Source organism: Artemia franciscana, chromosome 2, assembly GCF_032884065.1.
Source record: "Artemia franciscana chromosome 2, ASM3288406v1, whole genome shotgun sequence".
In the NCBI taxonomy this organism is placed as follows: Eukaryota; Metazoa; Arthropoda; class Branchiopoda; order Anostraca; family Artemiidae; genus Artemia; species Artemia franciscana.
Window position 1 is genome coordinate 7,815,135 of NC_088864.1, and position 18,618 is coordinate 7,833,752.

General features: G+C 35.1%; 1 protein-coding gene across 2 annotated transcripts in view; it reads right to left on the reverse strand.

The window, feature by feature from the left end:
• Positions 1-18,618, reverse strand: part of LOC136037006 (ribosomal protein S6 kinase 2 beta-like) — an 884,370-nt gene that overhangs the window by 146,399 nt on the left and 719,353 nt on the right. For both annotated transcript variants that reach the window (XM_065719419.1, XM_065719428.1), the window contains exon 13: positions 1,617-1,706. In XM_065719419.1, the coding sequence (XP_065575491.1) occupies positions 1,617-1,706 (90 nt within the window). The remainder of the gene's footprint in view (positions 1-1,616; positions 1,707-18,618) is intronic.

Here is an 18,618-nt window from a genome sequence, read left to right on the forward strand (position 1 = left end):
AGTTTCTCTGTAAATACACTTTCGGATTATCTTAACATTCAAGACACGATGGTTATCTTAAAACATTGATCCGATGCCCTGTGACAATGTGAGGGCAAGGTGCCCTCTGTTAGGTGCTCTCTGCTTCACACTGTCAGCTAAAAGAACAGTAGAACTCAGAAATAGGTATCAAATAAGCCCTCACTCAACTTTGCCCGATCATCCATTTTGATGAGGTCAGAAAAAGACAGTTACTCTGGTATTTTAAATTTTAAATTAAAAAATACATAAATATATACGAACAGGTACTTTGATATATTTTTTCGACTATGAACGTCTTTAAAAACAGTCAGCATTTCCACTGCTGTCATTTCACAAAATTTAAGAAACCTTGTCCATATAGACCACTGGACCCTTTTCCTTTCATCGTTTTACGACCCTTTATATGTGCGTCAGAGATTTGGGAAATTAGGGTGTCCCTCACTTTAATGTTTACATCTCTTAGGGAATATTGGGAAGGATGAAAAGGATGACACAAATTATTTTTAATGTGGAAATCAAAGCATCGCTGGGAAAACAGCACCTGCTGTCTCCATGCTAGAGTATGTTGAGAAGGTTCTCCGAACATAACTAGTTGCCTAATGAAAAGATTAGAAAATAAGTGTTGCGAATCATCATAACTGATAATTTTGAAAAATATAGTTGCTATTGGAATATATACATAGACTAAAAATCTATTCAACAATTCCAAAGTAGTACTCAATTAACTTTTTTTCTTATGTTTGTGAAGGAAGTTCACAAAAACAATTTTATGGTACATTATAAATTTATCAAAAACATAATCTCTAAAAATATTGATGTCTTTTCAATATTGAATGCAGTGGCGTAATTTCATCAAAATCCTGGGGGGAGGGGGGCAAAGTTGGAGACGATTTTCCCAAGTACAAGTGAAAATGAAAATGAAAAAAGAAAAACAAGCCATATAGTACCATGAATGCAATGGTATACTAAAGAAATCTTGATCTGTTTCTGTGGATACTTGAATTATGTTTGGCTTTCTTAATTTTTACAAGATTTTTGAAGACGCTAAATTTCAGTTTGAGGGCAGGTGGCAAACTGGGGTGCCATAAATACATACATTAGTACAACCAAATTACATTAGTAAAAAAACTAACTAATGACTTACTAATTGACCCTTATTTAAAAAGAATAATTTCAAACTTCCTTTCTAATATAACACAACTCGTCAAATACCCGAATATATACTTCTGATCCCCTCCAAATTTATAATGGTGTACCCCAGGGAACCCTCTTAGGCCCAAGTTGATTTCTTACCACAATAAACAGTCTTGGTATTATATATGTATATATATGTATATATATATATATATATATATATATATATATATATATATATATATATATATATATATATATATATACATATATATATATATATATATATATATATATATATATATATATATATATATATATGGAGACCCTACATAGGTCCCTGCAAGCAATGCAATCAACTGCATGCGAGGCGAGGCATAGGAATGTAACTTAAGAATCGTCAGAGTAGGAAAAAGGCTGATCAGAAAAAATTTGAAGGTTATTAGAAGGCTGATACTCACTTCCCTAAGTTTGACTATGTTAGGATGATTTCCATACCGAAGCAAAATCTCAACTTCTTCTGAGCAGTCCCTCTTCGACTTGCAAACCATCTGCAAAAAAAAGATACTGAATCCCAACAGGTTGAATTACATCAAAAACTACATAAAATCCTTCATAAAATTTTTAGGAAGATAAATTTTGTCATCACGAGCTTCAGTATAGGGAATGTATCTGGGATATGGAAAGTCATTTAAGTTTCAGACTTTTTTAAGATTTACTTGAGCCCCCCCCCCCCCCCATAGAAAATAAATTTGTAAAATACACAATCGAAAATCAGAATTCACTAAAACTACCTAAAAATAGGGTTCCTAAGGGTCTCTCTAAGGAAAGATTCCTTCTCGCCTGCATGCAAGTATGATCAAAGGATAATCTCACAATACATAATCTAAATTTATTTTACAAAAGATAATATAATAATGGGTAGGAAAGATGGCTTCACTGAAATGCCAAAAATTTGTTTATCGCTTTATATTACACAAAGATTTCCATTGGATTTAGCAAGTCAAGCAATTGTTCTAACGTAAATCTGTTATAGAAAAAATAGTAATCTGCGTAATTGAAATAAAAATCTATGTTGTTAGTTTTAAAACGCATTATGCATACAAAACTAATCCTTTATTACTTTGCCGCAAAACATAAAATCTGAAATAATTTTATATTATATAATTATTTATAAAGTAACAACAAGCAAATGCTAAAGCTATGTTAGTTTGCCTCAAAACATGACAAATATTAATAGTTTCCTAGGTATTTGACAAATTTTATTCCATGTCTATAATCAAGTCATTGTCGCATTAACATATGCTAAAAATTGGCGGAGTCATTCGGGAAAGGGAGAGGCATGTATTCCCCATTTTATTTCTCAACTGATACAGGTTGAAGATCCTTGGGTAATTCCGCTTGAAATAAAATGTAACATGCCTGCCTTTCTGAAAAAATAGGCAGGAAGAGAGTGTCAACGAAGTGTCCACGACCCCAGATTTTTATTCAATCGTATATGGTTTAAAATTATTCTGACTCTGGTTCAGAAAAGGTCAACATGACTAGCTTTCAACTAAAACGATGACGGAGAGATGTAGGTAGTGTTGTTGGAGGGACATGACCCTACTCTTGTCCTCCAATCGTGCAAACTGAAAATCCTAGCAGGATCCTGGTTCAAGCTAGGTGCGGCATACCTACATTTGGGCTAAAAATTGGCATCGGAAGGAGCGGCATGACCTTGGAGGGTCTCAAACCACTTTAATTGACTAATGGTACCAATTGAAGTCCCTTGTATAATTTCAGTTCAAAGAAGGTGCAATATGGCTACATTTTTATGCGACAAGTCACCGACGGGAGGGAATGGAGGGTTTTTGGACGGGCCACAGGCCACTTTATGTCTTCAATAATATAAACTGAAAATCAATTCGACTTCGAACAAGATATATCATACTTACATGTCTGCTAAAAGTTAGACTAGAAGGGGCAAGGGGGTGAATGGACAAGGAGGTTGGGTGGAGGAGCCACTGGTCAATTTGGCTACTAAATTATACAAATTTTACTAGATCTGCTTCAAGATTTAATCAAGACCATTTTGTGATGATCATGGTCCAAATGCAATATATCTACCTTTTTACCAAAAAAGTTGGAGGAAGAGGTAGAGAGAGGGGGTGAACAGATTTACCAAGGTCCAACTTCTTGCCTTCAGCTTAAAGGGGCAACGAGTTAGGCTTCAGCTTATTTTTGAAAGGTCAGCACCCAAGTTTTTCTAGCGTGTACCATAACAAAGAAGTCGCCATCAACACCATCGTTTTTTACATCAAGTAAGAATTTCACACAGCCTTCCAGAAAGTAATTTCATATTCGGGGAATCAAGTTGAGATCTGCAATTTCTGCACAGATGGTAGAGGTTGAGATGGAGCCCCTCTACGTTGCATATATTGGGACCTGACGGTTCCTAAGTTTCTATTTTGAATAAAACTAATTGGACATTACACAAAATCGACACGAAGCCTGTGGTATGAGAGTTTTATGTAATAAGGGTTGTCCCACTGAGAACTTTTTCGACATGACAAAGAAATAAAATGATTCAATTATGTGGGTTTGATTTTGATGGTGACTGAGTCTTGCGGAGGATTACTTGGTCTGGGTAGTCGTTCCAATGTATTATTGCGACGTATACAAAGGAAGAAACTTATTCAAATCCCCAAGAAGCTTTTTTCAAGTCGTCAGCTAATTTTTAGAACGTTTCTTTACATTTGCTTCATCAAGCACGATTACAAAGTGTCTTGTTTTAGTCATTACGAACAGGGCTCCTTTTCAGTCACTGCCTTTCTGCAGCTTTAATAAAAAAAAACAACAACAAAAAACACGTTTTTCTTCAACTGACAGAAAGGAGCAGCATTAAAACTTAAAAAAATCGAAATCATTCCGTACATGAAAAAGGCTGCCACCTCCTCAATACCTCTCTCTTCACACTGAAGTTTGTAAGCACTATAACTAATAAATCCTCAATCTGGTCACGATCCTTGTGTTTCAGGTGTCGTTCTTTAAGAATTGGAACAAAAGTCCAAGTTTGTTTTAAGTTTTAATGTTGCTTCTTACTGTCAGTTGAAAAAACTTTTTTTTTAAATTTAATTTCTGATTGATCTTCAAGTAAGGCCGGTAAACCTGCCTTCCCCTCCATGGAAATTTTTTCCCCCACGAAAACTACTTCCTCCATGGAAAGTTCTACCACTTAAAATGCTCCTCTCGAGAAATTACCCCAGGACAATTCCATGCTCGCTGCAAATTCCCCCCAGAAAAGTTCTTGCGGACGATTCCACCTGAAAAATTTTCCTTAGCATAGTGTCATTCGAAAAAACATTTGTTTTTCTTGATTACTTTCTGACAGTTTTTATATGCATATCGGAAATCTCCCCTATGTTGAAAATTTTCCCAACACCCCCACTACCCTCCAATGGAAAGTTTCTCCCACGAAGATTTTCCCGAGGAGAATTCCTCCTGGTGATGATTTCCAATGGTGAATGCCTCTGCGAAAAATCCACCTGCACAGAAAAATCCCCCAAGAATTCCTATCCCACTGAACATTTACCCTGACAATTCCCTCAGAAAATCTCCAAATGTAAAATTTAGTCGCCAAAGAGAAAAATAGACGAATAAAACGAACTTCGTATAGGAATTCTGGCAAATTCTCCTCGCGTATAATTTCTTCCTGAAAACTCATCCCCAGCAACTTCCTTCAAACAAAAAATTCTCCCCGTAGAAAATCCCCCACAGAAAATTCCCCCTCCCGAAGAATGTATGTATACTTCCAAATAACAATTACTGTATTTGAGCAATGGACAAATTTCAAAACCTAGAGCACTTTCTCCGGGGGCTTCAGGGGATTATCACATCCCTAAAGACATAGTTATTGGATCTTTCAACTATGCCGAACAAAATGACTATGTCAAAATTGTGATCGACAGACTTTGTGGGGAAAAGGGGTATAGGAGGAGGAATGGTTACACTCCAATCTTCATGGTCACTTAAAAATGGAATTATAAATTTTATTTTCCTTTTAAACGAACCCTCTCCCGAACTTCTAGGACCATTGATTCGATACAAGTGCCTCTGGGAAGAACGAAAAAAACACATTCGTTATCTTTCTTCTGGCAAAAAATGTAGTTCAATATTTTTGTAGATGGGAGCTTGAAACCTCTACAGTACGATTCGCTGATACGCTGAATCAGACCGTACGATTTTCAATAAGATTCCATGACTTTTGGGAGATGCCCCCCTTTTTTCGAAAAATAAGGCAAACTTTCTTAGGCTCGTAAATTTCGATGGTAGGCGAATATTAAACTTAACTAATCTCATATATTTGGAATCATCATAAAAAACTGGTTCTTTGATGTATTGTCCTTATCAAAATTCTGTTTTCTTAGAATTTCGGCTACTATTGGACCGAGTCGCTCCTTACTTACAGTTCGCGCAGTTCGTTACCACGAACTGTTTGGAAACGAACAAACAAACAAAATTCGGGCACTTTAACCTTTTACACAGATGAAGTTCTTAAGAGAGAGACATCAGAACAGTTTTAAGTTGAACAGTCAGTTTTACTGATAAAATTGTAACTATTACAAAGAACGTCAGCCAAAATGCAGCTACCAAGAAAGTCAGCCAAAACTATTATAAAGAAAGTCAGTCGGCTAATTCTTTGATGTACTGTTCTTATCAAAATTTTTTTTTTAGAATTTCGGTTACTATTAGGCAGAGTTGCTCCTTATTTACAGTTCGTTACCACGAACTGTTTGGAAACAAACAAACAAAATTCAGGCACTTTTTCCATTTACATAGAAGAACTTCTAAGAGGCGGAAATCGAAACAGACTTAAGTTGAACAGTCAATTTTACTGATAAAATTGTAACTATTATTAAGAAAGTCAGCCAAAACAAGGTGAACCCGTTTTGGCAAAGATTGCCACAAATATCCTTTCTGCTTTCAAAACAAAGAAACACCACGAATAAGAAAGTTGAATAAATTCGTTCCAAAGCAATCAATAAATAGTTGAAAGGAGCTTAAAGAAAATCCTCCCCCGTTTATACATCAGTAAAAGATGACAAATGGTCTGAAGAATCTACAAAGAACTCTCAGCTATTTTTGGAGAAAATTGCGATTTCTGCAGTTTTCCTCAGTAATCGAAGCGAAAGACATTTTACTTGAAAAATTTATTTGAGATTTTCTCTCGAAAAATTTATTTCGGATTTTTCTCCGAAAAATTATTCCTACTTAAAAATCTTACGATATAGAATATTTGGGTCAGTTTCACCAGCAAGAGTTCAAACCACGAGAGCCTTGAACTAGAAAAAAAACATTTTTAAAGAAGGTATAAAGAAGGTAATTGCTGTTGGTAGCAGTATGGGTATATGCGTGCCTCTTTTCTAGCGCTCTTCAGCGGCTTCTGTCTAAAACTATTGCAGTAAGGTTTAATGATTTTTAGATCTCAATCATAAGTAAAAAGTAGTCATAAATATTACCAGATAATCTACTCCAACTAATAGGCCTGTAGTATTGATACCAGTAAATGAACTTATCACCCGTTCCCAGCAGCTTCTGTTCGGCTCGGTGCTTACGTTAAGCCATTTAACCAAACACTTCGAAAACTATAGGTTCTATCATTATCTTAGTTCTATGACTATTTACCTTGGTTTTACTGCCCTAGGAATAACGCATGGACGGATAGACATATTTATTAACAAATGAACTAACATCATTTCTACATAATCCTAATAAGGCGGGAGGTTTAATGCCAGGATTGCCTCTAACTCAATTGGACTATGTGTCTTGGCTTTTTCTACAATTAGCCGTAACTTGGTGCCCACAACTATTCCATTTTATTCCACTAAAACTGATTGGTTCAGATTAGTACTTAGTAAAATTTGATTGTGAATTAAGTCTGCCTTAAGCAAATCACATTAGATCATCAGATTGCAAAATACTAATTTTGGATATGTGAATTAAACTTGTTTTCATATTTTTGCGAATAATTTCATCCGCCACTTCGTCTATTTTTCAATTTTATAAGTTTTGATCGTTGTGTTTAGCTGCAAAACCTTGAAAACCTTGTAAATTATGATCTAGACAAAAACAAGATAGCCTCTCCAAGAGAGCAGACTCCTGTCTTCGCTTGTATTTAATCTAGCTTTAATTAATGTCAAAATTACAACTACATTTTAAAGAGAAGCATTTTGATTTTGATGGTGGCTATTTAGGATGACTTTTGCTGGGCTGAGTTTTCTGGGTGTTCATTTGAAACCTTTATTTGATGCATAGAGTCACATTTTTTTTTTGCACTTGGTGACAAATTTGATATGCCAAGTGACATATAGCGATCGCAATTTCTGTCCGTCTGTCTGTATGTCTGTCGGTCCCGGTTTTGCTAGGTCGGGCACTTCCAGATAAGCTAGGACGATGAAAGTTGGTAGACGTATCAGGGACCAGACCAGACTAAACTAGAAATAGTCTCTTCCCCGATTCGGTCATCTTGGGGGGGGGGGGGAGCGAGCGAACGAGATAGTTGAGAAGAATTTTATTTGCTGATAAAACAAATAATTGTTCTTCTTAAGTGGGGTTGCTAGTCTAGGGGTATAATTCTGCTTAAAGTGCGACAGGTCTCAGATTCTCAGGTTAATTTTCACACGAAGAAGATCAGAAACTAGATACGTTATCAATGTAGCGATCACTGAAAGTTGGCAGGCGTTTCAGTGACCGGACCAAATTAAATTAGAATTAGTCGCTTCCTCCATTCGAACATCTGGGGGGAGTGGAGGGACGGTTACTTCGGAAATATTAGAAAAAATGGGGTATTTTTAACTTTAACTTAATTGGACAATCGTGTCTCAGAGCTCTTATTTTAAATCCCGAACGGATCCGGCGACATTGAGGGGAGTTGGAGCGGGATACCGAAAATCTTAGAAAACACTTCTAAGAGTGGAGAGATCGGAATGAAACTTGGTGGGACAAACGTTACAATACCGAACAAAAAAAAATTACAGGAACACTGTTTTGCAAGTTCATCTTTGTAATGATTGCCAATAAACAAAGAACAGCAAAATCTATAACTCTAGTACCGACTCTATTTTTAGGCTCCAACATCTTCACAAGTGCCATATGAGCTCTTGACTCTTTTTTTTTATTCCTGAAGAGGGGTTGACATCAGTAATATTTCTTGTAGAAGTTTTATTCTATAAAACTTGTTAGCTTCTACACAGAGTCAATAAAAACAATACAAAAAGTGGTCTCAAGTTACGCACTGATTTCAACGTTAGAAAAGAAAAAAATATATTATGTGGATTGGTTTCGATGATAAATGAAAAACAAGCGGGAAGCTAACCTATTTATACTGAATGCAAAAATGTAATTTATACTGAATGCAAAAATGGAAAAGAAAAAAAATATATTATATAGATTGGTTTTCATGATAAATGAAAAACAAGCGGGAAGCTAACCTATTTATACTGAATGTAAAAATGTAATTTCTTGTCTAGTAACTGCGATTTTAACGTAAATACTTTAGAAGTTTTTGTGGAGAATAAAAAAGAAGTTGAAACAATTATTATGCAAACGGAAAATTAATTCATAAGACTTTGAATTCTAAGACTCACAAGACTTTGATTTAGTCTGTTTCTGTGACCCTGGTGTCATAGACTGTGACTATGCACGACATTACTTTGAACAACTGTTCAGTGTTAGTTCATACGGTTGCCAACTGGACATGTTTTATGTCCAAAGGACTTATTCACGTGCCTCGAAACACAAAGACATAATAGGGCAAATAAATGACATATATTAGAAACATGGGACATAAACGAACACATTTTGCAAATTTATGACATAAAAAAAATATTTCCATGCTGGATATATATTTTTGTAAAAAAAAATGTCACTACCTCCAAATTAGTGCTAAAATTAATTATCTAGTGCCAAATTTACCTAACTACTTACTTACTAATCTTCTACATTTTATACTGTATTTTTAGAAATTGCTTGCTCTTTCCCGAAGACAACTATTTGCAAATATTCATTATATGATTTGCAAGTTGTTATTCTTTTATCTACAAACGATTTTATTTCTCATTGATTTTACGCTACAGTCAAAATAATAGGCAAGCAGGCACTTTTTTCGTTAACACTCGCTTCCGGCTTCCGATAGTCAGGCAAAAATATCTATCTATCAAGTATTACCAACTAAAAATGAAATGTAACAAAATGAAAAATTCGGATTCTTGATATTCTGGAATTAAAACAAAAGCCAAGCACCCAGGATGAATTTCGTCAGTTGGAAAATTTTAAGGAAAGAGAAATATGACCACAAGGTATTTTTTTATTATTTTTTCCTGGCGAAGGTCCTTCGCATAGAAGCAGTTGTAGAAACCTTCAAAAAAGCTCATTCGATTGGAAAGTGAAAGTTCTCGAGCCCGTTTTAAGAATAAAGATTGATTGGAAATCACTCAAACACACTGATTGGAAATCCAACCCTGCCCATCATTTCCTCAAACATATCCAATCAAAATTTTGATATTGCCATTTATTTCAACACAGGTGAAAGGTCCATTAATCATGTTTTTGACAGTGACATCCCCCCAAAGCCCTCCAAGCCCTCCAAGGTCTATAAGTTCTACCAGCTGCCCATTGTTAACATATTAGGTTTTATGGAAGGAGTAGTCGTATAAACTTCAGAGAGGGCTCATTGGCTTCGGAATCAGAAGTTCTTGCGCCCCTTTTAAGAATCACAAGTGATCGGAGGGCAATTAGCCAACCCCTCTCATCCTCTTTTCACCAAATACATCCAATAGAAATTTAGTCATTTTGTGAAAAAAAGTCCAAATATCATATAACAAGGCCTTCGAGATTGACGCAACCCCCCAGAGGCTGAGGATAAGGGTAGTAAGTTATCCCCCGGGGGCCTTAAAGGTTCTTATGCAAAGGGTGGTCCTGTAAACTTTAGAAAAGGCTCTCTTGATTTGAAACTGAAAGTTCTAGTTCTCTTTTAAGAATCCAAAGTGACAGGAGGGCAACTAGCCTCCCTTTCCCTCCCGAAGCCGTCTTTTCTCCAAACGCATCTCATCGAAATTATGAGATGGCGATGTTGTTTAAATAGTTCAAAGAACGTATAAAACTCAAAACGCTCAGAAATAATAGGCAGCGCGGTAGTACTGCTGAAATAAAAAAGTTCTGTGGGCACAAATTATTACTTAGGATGTTTTTTTCTTGACCAAAGCATAGAGGAGCATAAAAGGAGTTGTCGTTGAAACTTCGAAAGGAGGACATTTGATTGTCAACTGAAAGTTCTAGTTCTCTTTTAAAGAGTCTAAAGTAATTGATATCTGACGTTCAGGAACGTCACATGACTCCTGGAGTGTGCGTTATGACATACGCAAGAAGTACTCTAATTGGCAAAAAGCTACCAAAGGAAGTAGAAATGCTGACCCTCATGCCGACCATACCCGTCAAGAAGGAGTTATCGTTGGAAGATGAGCCTTAAGCTCCCACAAGTAGTTTTTTTTTACTCTTCATGACTTTTTATGAATTTAGTGCTTTCACACTAATTCATCCTACATGGATGGATAAAATTAACTTTATTTTTATTTTCATTATACCTGATGTTAACTCGCCACTTTGAAAGAGCTTTACAAAGCGTCTTTTGGTCAATAGCAAAAAGTCTTATAAACCAAATTTTTCAGATTTCAAGAGGGACATACTATAGACAAAATATGGACATAATTTGTCTGAAAATGACATATTTTTGGATGCTCAGGGGAAATATTCACGGAACAAAAAGTTGGCTACCCTGTTCATGCTGAATCTAGAAATGTAATTCTTTGTCTGTCTGTCAACAGCAACTTTTTCGTAAATGTATTGGGAATTATATAAGGAACTAAAAAAAAGTATTTAAAACAATTACTACATAACAGAAGAAGTTCAAAGTATTACAATGCAAACACCGAGTTTCAGTAAATAAGTTGTTATGCAAAGAGTATAAATTGAACGAACGAGACTGTGCCTATGTCTCTGACACTAGTGTCACAGACAGTGTCTTTTAGGGCACTAGTTTGGATAATTATTCAAAGTCTGAGTCAAGAAAGATCTCTAACAGTAATTAAACCCGTTTAGTTTGAATTCAGAAACAACAAAAAAAAACTGCAGTTTTTATCAACAGGTTTTAGGAAAAAGGCAAATATTTAAGTGTATCTATAATATTTGGGCCTACAAATATACCAGACATTTCATCATTCGACAAATTTATTTTTTATGTGTCAAAGAATGGCGTTGAAATATTTAAACTTAGTGTTTTTTCCGGCTAAAATCCTCTCTCGTCAGAATCGTTTTACAAATAATTAAAACCACGCAAGAGAAGTTTTTCCAAACTCAGGAAATTTCTCATGTTTCACTGTCCATAATGTCAAATTGACGGAAATCAGTATAATATATCCCTTTTAAAGATTTTATCCCCTCTTATCGTACTTGACGTACTCAGCTATAAAGAGAGATGAAAGAGAGCTTTCTACTCATTAGGAGGCCAGCAATACAAAACATTGAGCAAATATTTGCCGTTCTCTTAAACTGAATTGAATAAGCGTTGACACTTAAAGAAGGGAGCAAATGCTTCATTCTGCGTTTGATATATTATGCAGCAGAGAAAATATTGAATAGAGGTAGATATACCGAATTACATAAGCCTTTGAAAATTGACAGAGGACGAAACGACAATTTTTTCAGTAAGGTAGTAAACAGTTCTGATTTTTCTAATACTTAATCATCAACAAAATTAATCTACTTGGGTAGTTATCATTTCACAGTTGTACCTTCAAAGTATCACAAAGATCATTAAAAACAATAAACTATCCTTGCTTCCATTTAGGCTACGCGCAGACAGCAGAGGGGAGATGTCCAATTTTTTTTTTTTTTTTTACAGAAATAAAAGAGACTTGATTTAAATAAGTTAGACAAGGGGCACTAATTGGGGAGAGGAAGAAACCCTACGGATTTTGAATATTACTCTTTCTTATATTTCCACTAAAAAAAAAATTACCTCTTGTACCTGGAAAAAAAAAATTTCCACATCCGTTAAAAAAAAAATGAAGTAAAAGGGCAAATCCTTGCCCTCCTCCCTGCATTTCAGTGAAATGGTACATCTATATTTAGACAGGTCAGAGGTCAAATTGGACTTGAGAAGTTAAACTAGATTGAAAGGCAAGGAAGCAGAAAATCACGTAGAGAGTAATTCCCGTACAAGGCAGAAACAATAATGGAAGACAATAATACCTTAAAATCTAGAAGACGATTAATATTAGGGCTATACATATTTCAAGGCTCTACCTTTAAACTAAATCGTACCCTTGCTTTATAGTATGCTAAATACAGAAAAGGAAAAGGAGGGAAGTCTAGAAATGCCAGAAGGAGGAGCAAGAAGGAGTATCTAGAAGGAGCAACACAAACTTTTTATAATGGTATCAAGGATCCTACTCTTTTGGCAACTAAACAAAAACAATTTTCTTTTCGTATAAAAATAGAATGAAATCAAAACTTCATGCAAAAAGAAATTATTTCTTAAATGAGAAGGGCTGTCCCCTCTTCAACCACCCGCTCTTGTCACTGAATTTTTAGACTTCGCTGAGGGCGTTTACGACTGCAACAAATATAATTAATAGGTAAATACAAGTGTTTTATTTGTTGATTCCCTCCTAAAATATTTGAACTGAAACTTTTATTGTTTGCAGCAAATGCACACCAATAAGCTTTTCTATTCTTGGGGCGTTTTACTAAATGATCAGTACACTCCAACTAAATTCCAACTGCCTTAAAGTTTGAGCACCCATTTTGAAGCATTTGAGGGCAAAAAGTCAAGCTTTAGCGTCAAGTTGAGCAACAGGTGGCCCCTCAGGGGCCACCTGAATTTATGAATTTACAGGAATTATTCCTGAATTTACAGGAATAATTTATTTTAGTTTTAAGTTTATCGTCGCTCTAACTCATTTGACGTTTCTTTCATCGAGTTTGCGTTCATTTTTTATACCGCAACCAAGGTTACCTGGATATGGGTAAAAGTAAGGAGGGCTACCACCCCCAAAAATCCCACTCTTTGCATCACAGTTTAATCTTCGCAGAACAACGTTTCGAGAAAGAAAAATAAATTGTTTAATAATTTTCTTGTTTTCCAAAACACGCAGGCATGACCCCCGCCACTCTCTCTGGAAAAGTAAGAAATTTGATATATTGTCTTTAGGGTTATCCTGCATATTGAATTTCATTATATAACTTTCCTCAAGACTGTACCTAAATTGTGGGGGGGGGGGGCATAACACGTATTTCTAATATTTTGTAAATTATCATATGTTAACAGACTTTAATGAGAAACATTAAAATTAATAAATTTAGCATCTCTAGAATCAGAATACATCATAGATTTTGTTATTGCAATGTATTATAATTAAAACATGACCATTTTGACTTTTAGTTTCAAAAATTAAATTAAAAAAAAACAGTTTTTTTTACTGAAAGTAAGGAGCAACATTAAAACTTAAAACGAACAGAAATTAGTCCGTATATGCAAGGGGCTTTTTCCCTTCAACGCCCCGCTCTTTACGCTAAAGTTTGAGTCTTTCTCTTAACTCTATTTTTTTAAAACAGTAAAAAAGCGTAAAGAGTGGGGCGTTGAGGAGGAAAAACCCCTTACATATATGGACTAATTTCTTTTCGTTTTTAAGCTTTAATGTTGCTCCTTACTTTCAGTAAAAAAAAAACTTGTTTTTGTAATTTATTTCTGAACGTTTTTGAAATTAATGCGTGTTTTGATTTTGGATCTTCGTACATAAATAATTAAAACGAAATTTGCATAATTAATTTTTTTTGCTAAATGGCTTTCTCATAGATTTAATCGGAAGATTTGAGAAAAAAGGAGTGGGGAAGGAGGCCTAGTTGCCCTCCAATTTTTTTGATTACTTAAAAAGTCAACTAGAACTTTTAATTTTTTACGAACGTTTTCATTAGTAAAAATATATACAACTTACGAATTAACTTACGTAACAAACTTCTATATTCGTATGCTTTTATTACGTATATGAGGGTGTTCTCCCCTCCTCAATACCTCGCTCTTTACACTAAAGCTTAAATTTTGTCCCAATTCCTTAAGCATGACCCCTGAATCACAAAGGCCGTAGAATGAATAGTTGAAATTACTAAAAATACTTTAGCGTAAAGAGCGAGGTATTATCAGGAGGTGAACCCCTCATATGCGTAATAATTTCTGTCCGTTTTAAGTTTTAATGCTGCTCCTTACTTTCAGGTGAAAAAAATTTTCATATTTATTTCTTCATTGTTTTTTAAACAATACTAGAAAATCCTGCGCTCCCTTCATTGAAATTCTCTCCCCCCATGGAAAATTCATCCATGGATAGATCCTCCCACGTAAACCCCCCCCCCAATTTCTCTCCCCCTCAAACCGAAAAAAGTCCCCTGAAAACGTCTGTACACTTCCCAAAAACCATTACAATATGTAAACACTGGTCCAAGTTTGTAGCTTGTAGCCCCTCCCACGGGGACTGTAAGGGAGTAAGTCGTCCCGAAAGACATAGTTATTAGGTTTTTCGACTGTGGTGAATAAAATGGCTATCTCAAAATTTTAATCCAATGACATTTGGGAAAAGATGAGCGTAGGAGGGGCCCTAGGTGTCCTCCAATTTTTTGATCACTTAAAAAAGGCACTAGACATTTTAATTCCCTTCAGAATGAGCCCTCTTGGAACATTCTAGGACCACTGGGTCGATACGATCACCCCTGGAGAAAAAAACATGCACCCGTGATCGGTCTTCTGGCAAAAAATTGTAGATAGGAGCTTGAAACTTCTACTGAGGGTTTTCTGATACGCTGAATGCGATGGTGTGATTTTCGTTAAGATTCTATGACTTTTAGGGACTGTTTCCCCTTGTTTTCTAAAATAAGACAAATTTTCTCATGCTCGTAACTTTTGATGGGTAAGATTAAACTTGATGAAACTTATATATTTAAAATCAGCATTAAAATACGATTCTTTTGATGTAACTATTGGTATCAAAATTTAGTTTTTTAGAGTTTCAGTTACTATTGAGCCGGGTCGCTCCTTACTACAGTTCGTTACCACGAACTGTTTGATGCGGCGCAATAGCTCTGACTAAAGTCGACTCTATATTTATTTTTTTTTCACACCACTTCGTATAAGCTGGAAGTGTCGTAGAAACTTGGGAGGGGGCTCATTCGATTCAAAATTGAAAGCTTTACGGCCCTTCTTAAAAGTCAAAAGTGATTGGAGGGTGATGAGTCGTCTCGTTCTTTCCAGTGTCCCCACCTTAAACACTAATCAAAACTTTGGGATAACCATTTTGTTCAAAGCAGTAGAAAAGTCAAATAATTATGCCTCCGGGGATACCACGACCCCTCAATTACTGCTACAAGGATTGTAGATTATGTATTTCGCCCATTGTTTACATATAGGATTTATTATTGAGAAAGAGGAGAATGTTTGATCCTGGGTGTGTCTGAAAAGGGCGAGGGTATTAAGGTGAAAGTGAAACAAATGTTGAGGGGGATGTTGAACTAAATAAAAAAAATACGGTGTGCATCTAGGTCATCAAAACGCCGTCTGCTGCTGCTGCTGCTACAGATTAATATCTGTCTCTATTCAAGCTTATAACATGATTTGAGTCAGAATGGCTTCAGGTCTACAGAACCCCAAATTTGACGCAGATTTTCAATCTTTTTATTTGAAAAAGATTCCCTTACCCACCCATCCAAAGTTCTATACTGCTAATATTATAACATGTTGCGGAATTTTGTCCAAAGCACAAATAGCAGTCAAAAATCTTGATTCTTAAGGAGAAAAAAAAACTCTACAGATATTCCTTTTTTAATCACTAAAAGCAACTATGTCAATTAAAAATTCACACACCCTGTTTGGGTAGAAAGACGTGCGTTTTGCCACAAAATGGCAGAAAACGCCACTCTGTTGTAGTTCAATCTCTTTTGCTACTGAAAAGGAACGTTAGAATTTGCAGTTTTCTTTCGATTGAGCCATCTTCCGATATAGTAGGACCGTTGGTTCAATACAATCATCCCTTGAAAAAACAACGGCCAAACAAATAAAGACAGCCCAGCAATAAATAAAAAGATCTTAAGGCCAAGCTATCGTAATCCCTTTTTCTCGTTTTTTCAAATTAGAATGTTGTATCTAAGACAACGTACGATTATTAAGTATCCATTGAAAAACAGGCACCTCTTTATAATTGAACAGGAAAAAAGGGAAAACCAACCTATTTTATCTCTACAACGAAAAAAAAAAAAGTACAATAGCCACACTTTGGTAAATCAATGAGAAATGTGTGAAAAAACGAGACCTGTGATAAATTAGACTACTTCAGATCCAAGCATTGTAGAAAAAAAATTCTAGCAACGTTCAGATTACCTACTACTACTACTACTACAACAGCTCAATGCAATGCCAAGCTATCAGAGGCAGATAAAAGCAGGCTAAGATAAAAGCTGGGGGAGTTACTGGAGTCAGAATCTACACATTTCCAATGACTCCGATATAAACTCACAATTTCTCGGGACAATGACTCCAAAGCATTTAGTGATAGACTAGGACCAATCCCAACTTGGCGGTCTTAAAGCAAATAGAGATTTTTTTCTGCAGTATTTGTCCAAAGCCTTCAAGAATTACGATCGACAGATCTCATCCAGTTTAATCAATCATACCAATAATAAATGGTACTATACGCAGCTTTTATATTTCAGATTTTACACACACAAAAAACATACTGAGATTGAGAGTCAGTCCTTTTTTTTTATAAGTCGAAAGTGATTGAAGACCAACCAGCCGCGGGGGAGGGGAAGTATTTTCCACGGGATGGGGCATTTTACACGGGGGATGGTCCCTGTCATAAAAAGGTCTCTTTTCTGTCATTAAAAAAAAAAGATCATGCTTTTTTTGTCACAGTGTGCCACTTTTTTCTGCAATTGCAGTAAGTGTTAACGTTGTTTTCATTTGTATGGGTCAAAGTGTCATAGCTTATGGCTGCCACAGAAAAAAATTGTCGTCGTTTTTTGTCATCAATAAAAGAAATGTTGTATTAACCTGTCACTGTTTTCCCTATTTAAGGTTAGCTTTCCGCGGGTACAACCTTCCGTCGCGTAAGATTGAATGAGACGAGCAAAAAATCAATGAATTTTTTTTTTTATCATAACAAATTCATATAGTTAACTGTCTAAACTTCTCAGCTAGCAATAATCTGTAAAACGCATCAAGGAAAATGCTTCGGTAGTCTTTTACGATTGGTACAAAAAATAAACTCAATTTACTCCTACAAATAAATGAAATGAAAATATAATAACTGGTAAAACATTTTTCCACGCATTCAGCCCATTTACAACAGACAGTCAACATTAAAAATCAATAAATTTTGTTTTTATCATAACAAATTCATATAGTTAACTGTCTAAACTTCTCAGCTAGCCATAATCTGTAAAACGCATCAAGGAAAATGCTTCGGTAGTCTTTTACGGTTGGTACAAAAAATAAACTCAATTTACTCCTACCAATAAATGAAATGAAAATATAATAACTGGTAAAACATTTTTCCACGCATTCAGCCCATTTACAACAGACAGTCAACATTAAAAATCAATGAATTTTTTTTTTATCATAACAAATTCATATAGTTAACTGTCTAAACTTCTCAGCTAGCCATAATCTGTAAAACGCATCAAGGAAAATGCTTCGGTAGTCTTTTACGGTTGGTACAAAAAATAAACTCAATTTACTCCTACAAATAAAATGAAATGAAAATATAATAACTGGTAAAACATTTTTCCACGCATTCAGCCCATTTACAACAGACAGTCAACATTGAGACTTTCTTATGCATATACTAATAAAAGTCCGAATATTTTGGATTCAAATCATATCCATAACACATGCTAGGAAAATAACATCAAAACATGGGGGCGGGGGAAGCGAATAGTCTCAAAAAAGGACAATAAGAACCTCACATCTGATAACTTTTTTTTAAGAAATACAATTGCTTTTAAGCAATAAGAAAGCTTTTAAGATTTTGCATATTATTACAGTGTTGTCTCAGTCAATAGCTTTATAGTAAAAACTAAGCATAAAAAAAAAATATTAAAAAAAAAACACACAAACGTTGTATAAAAAAAGGACACTAAAAAAATCACATCATAAACTATAATAGTTCTTTTTAAACAAATTTGATATGAAGATTCAAATGCAACACATACTAAGAAAAAAAAGTATGATCTAAAAAATTATTTTCTACAGCAGAAATTACTTACAGAGACAAACTGGAACTATATACACACAGTTGAAAGCTTTTTTATGTTAACGATACATTCATATTTAAGCAAATTAGCGAACAATAGATCCTTTAAAGGAGTGGGCAGACTCCTGAG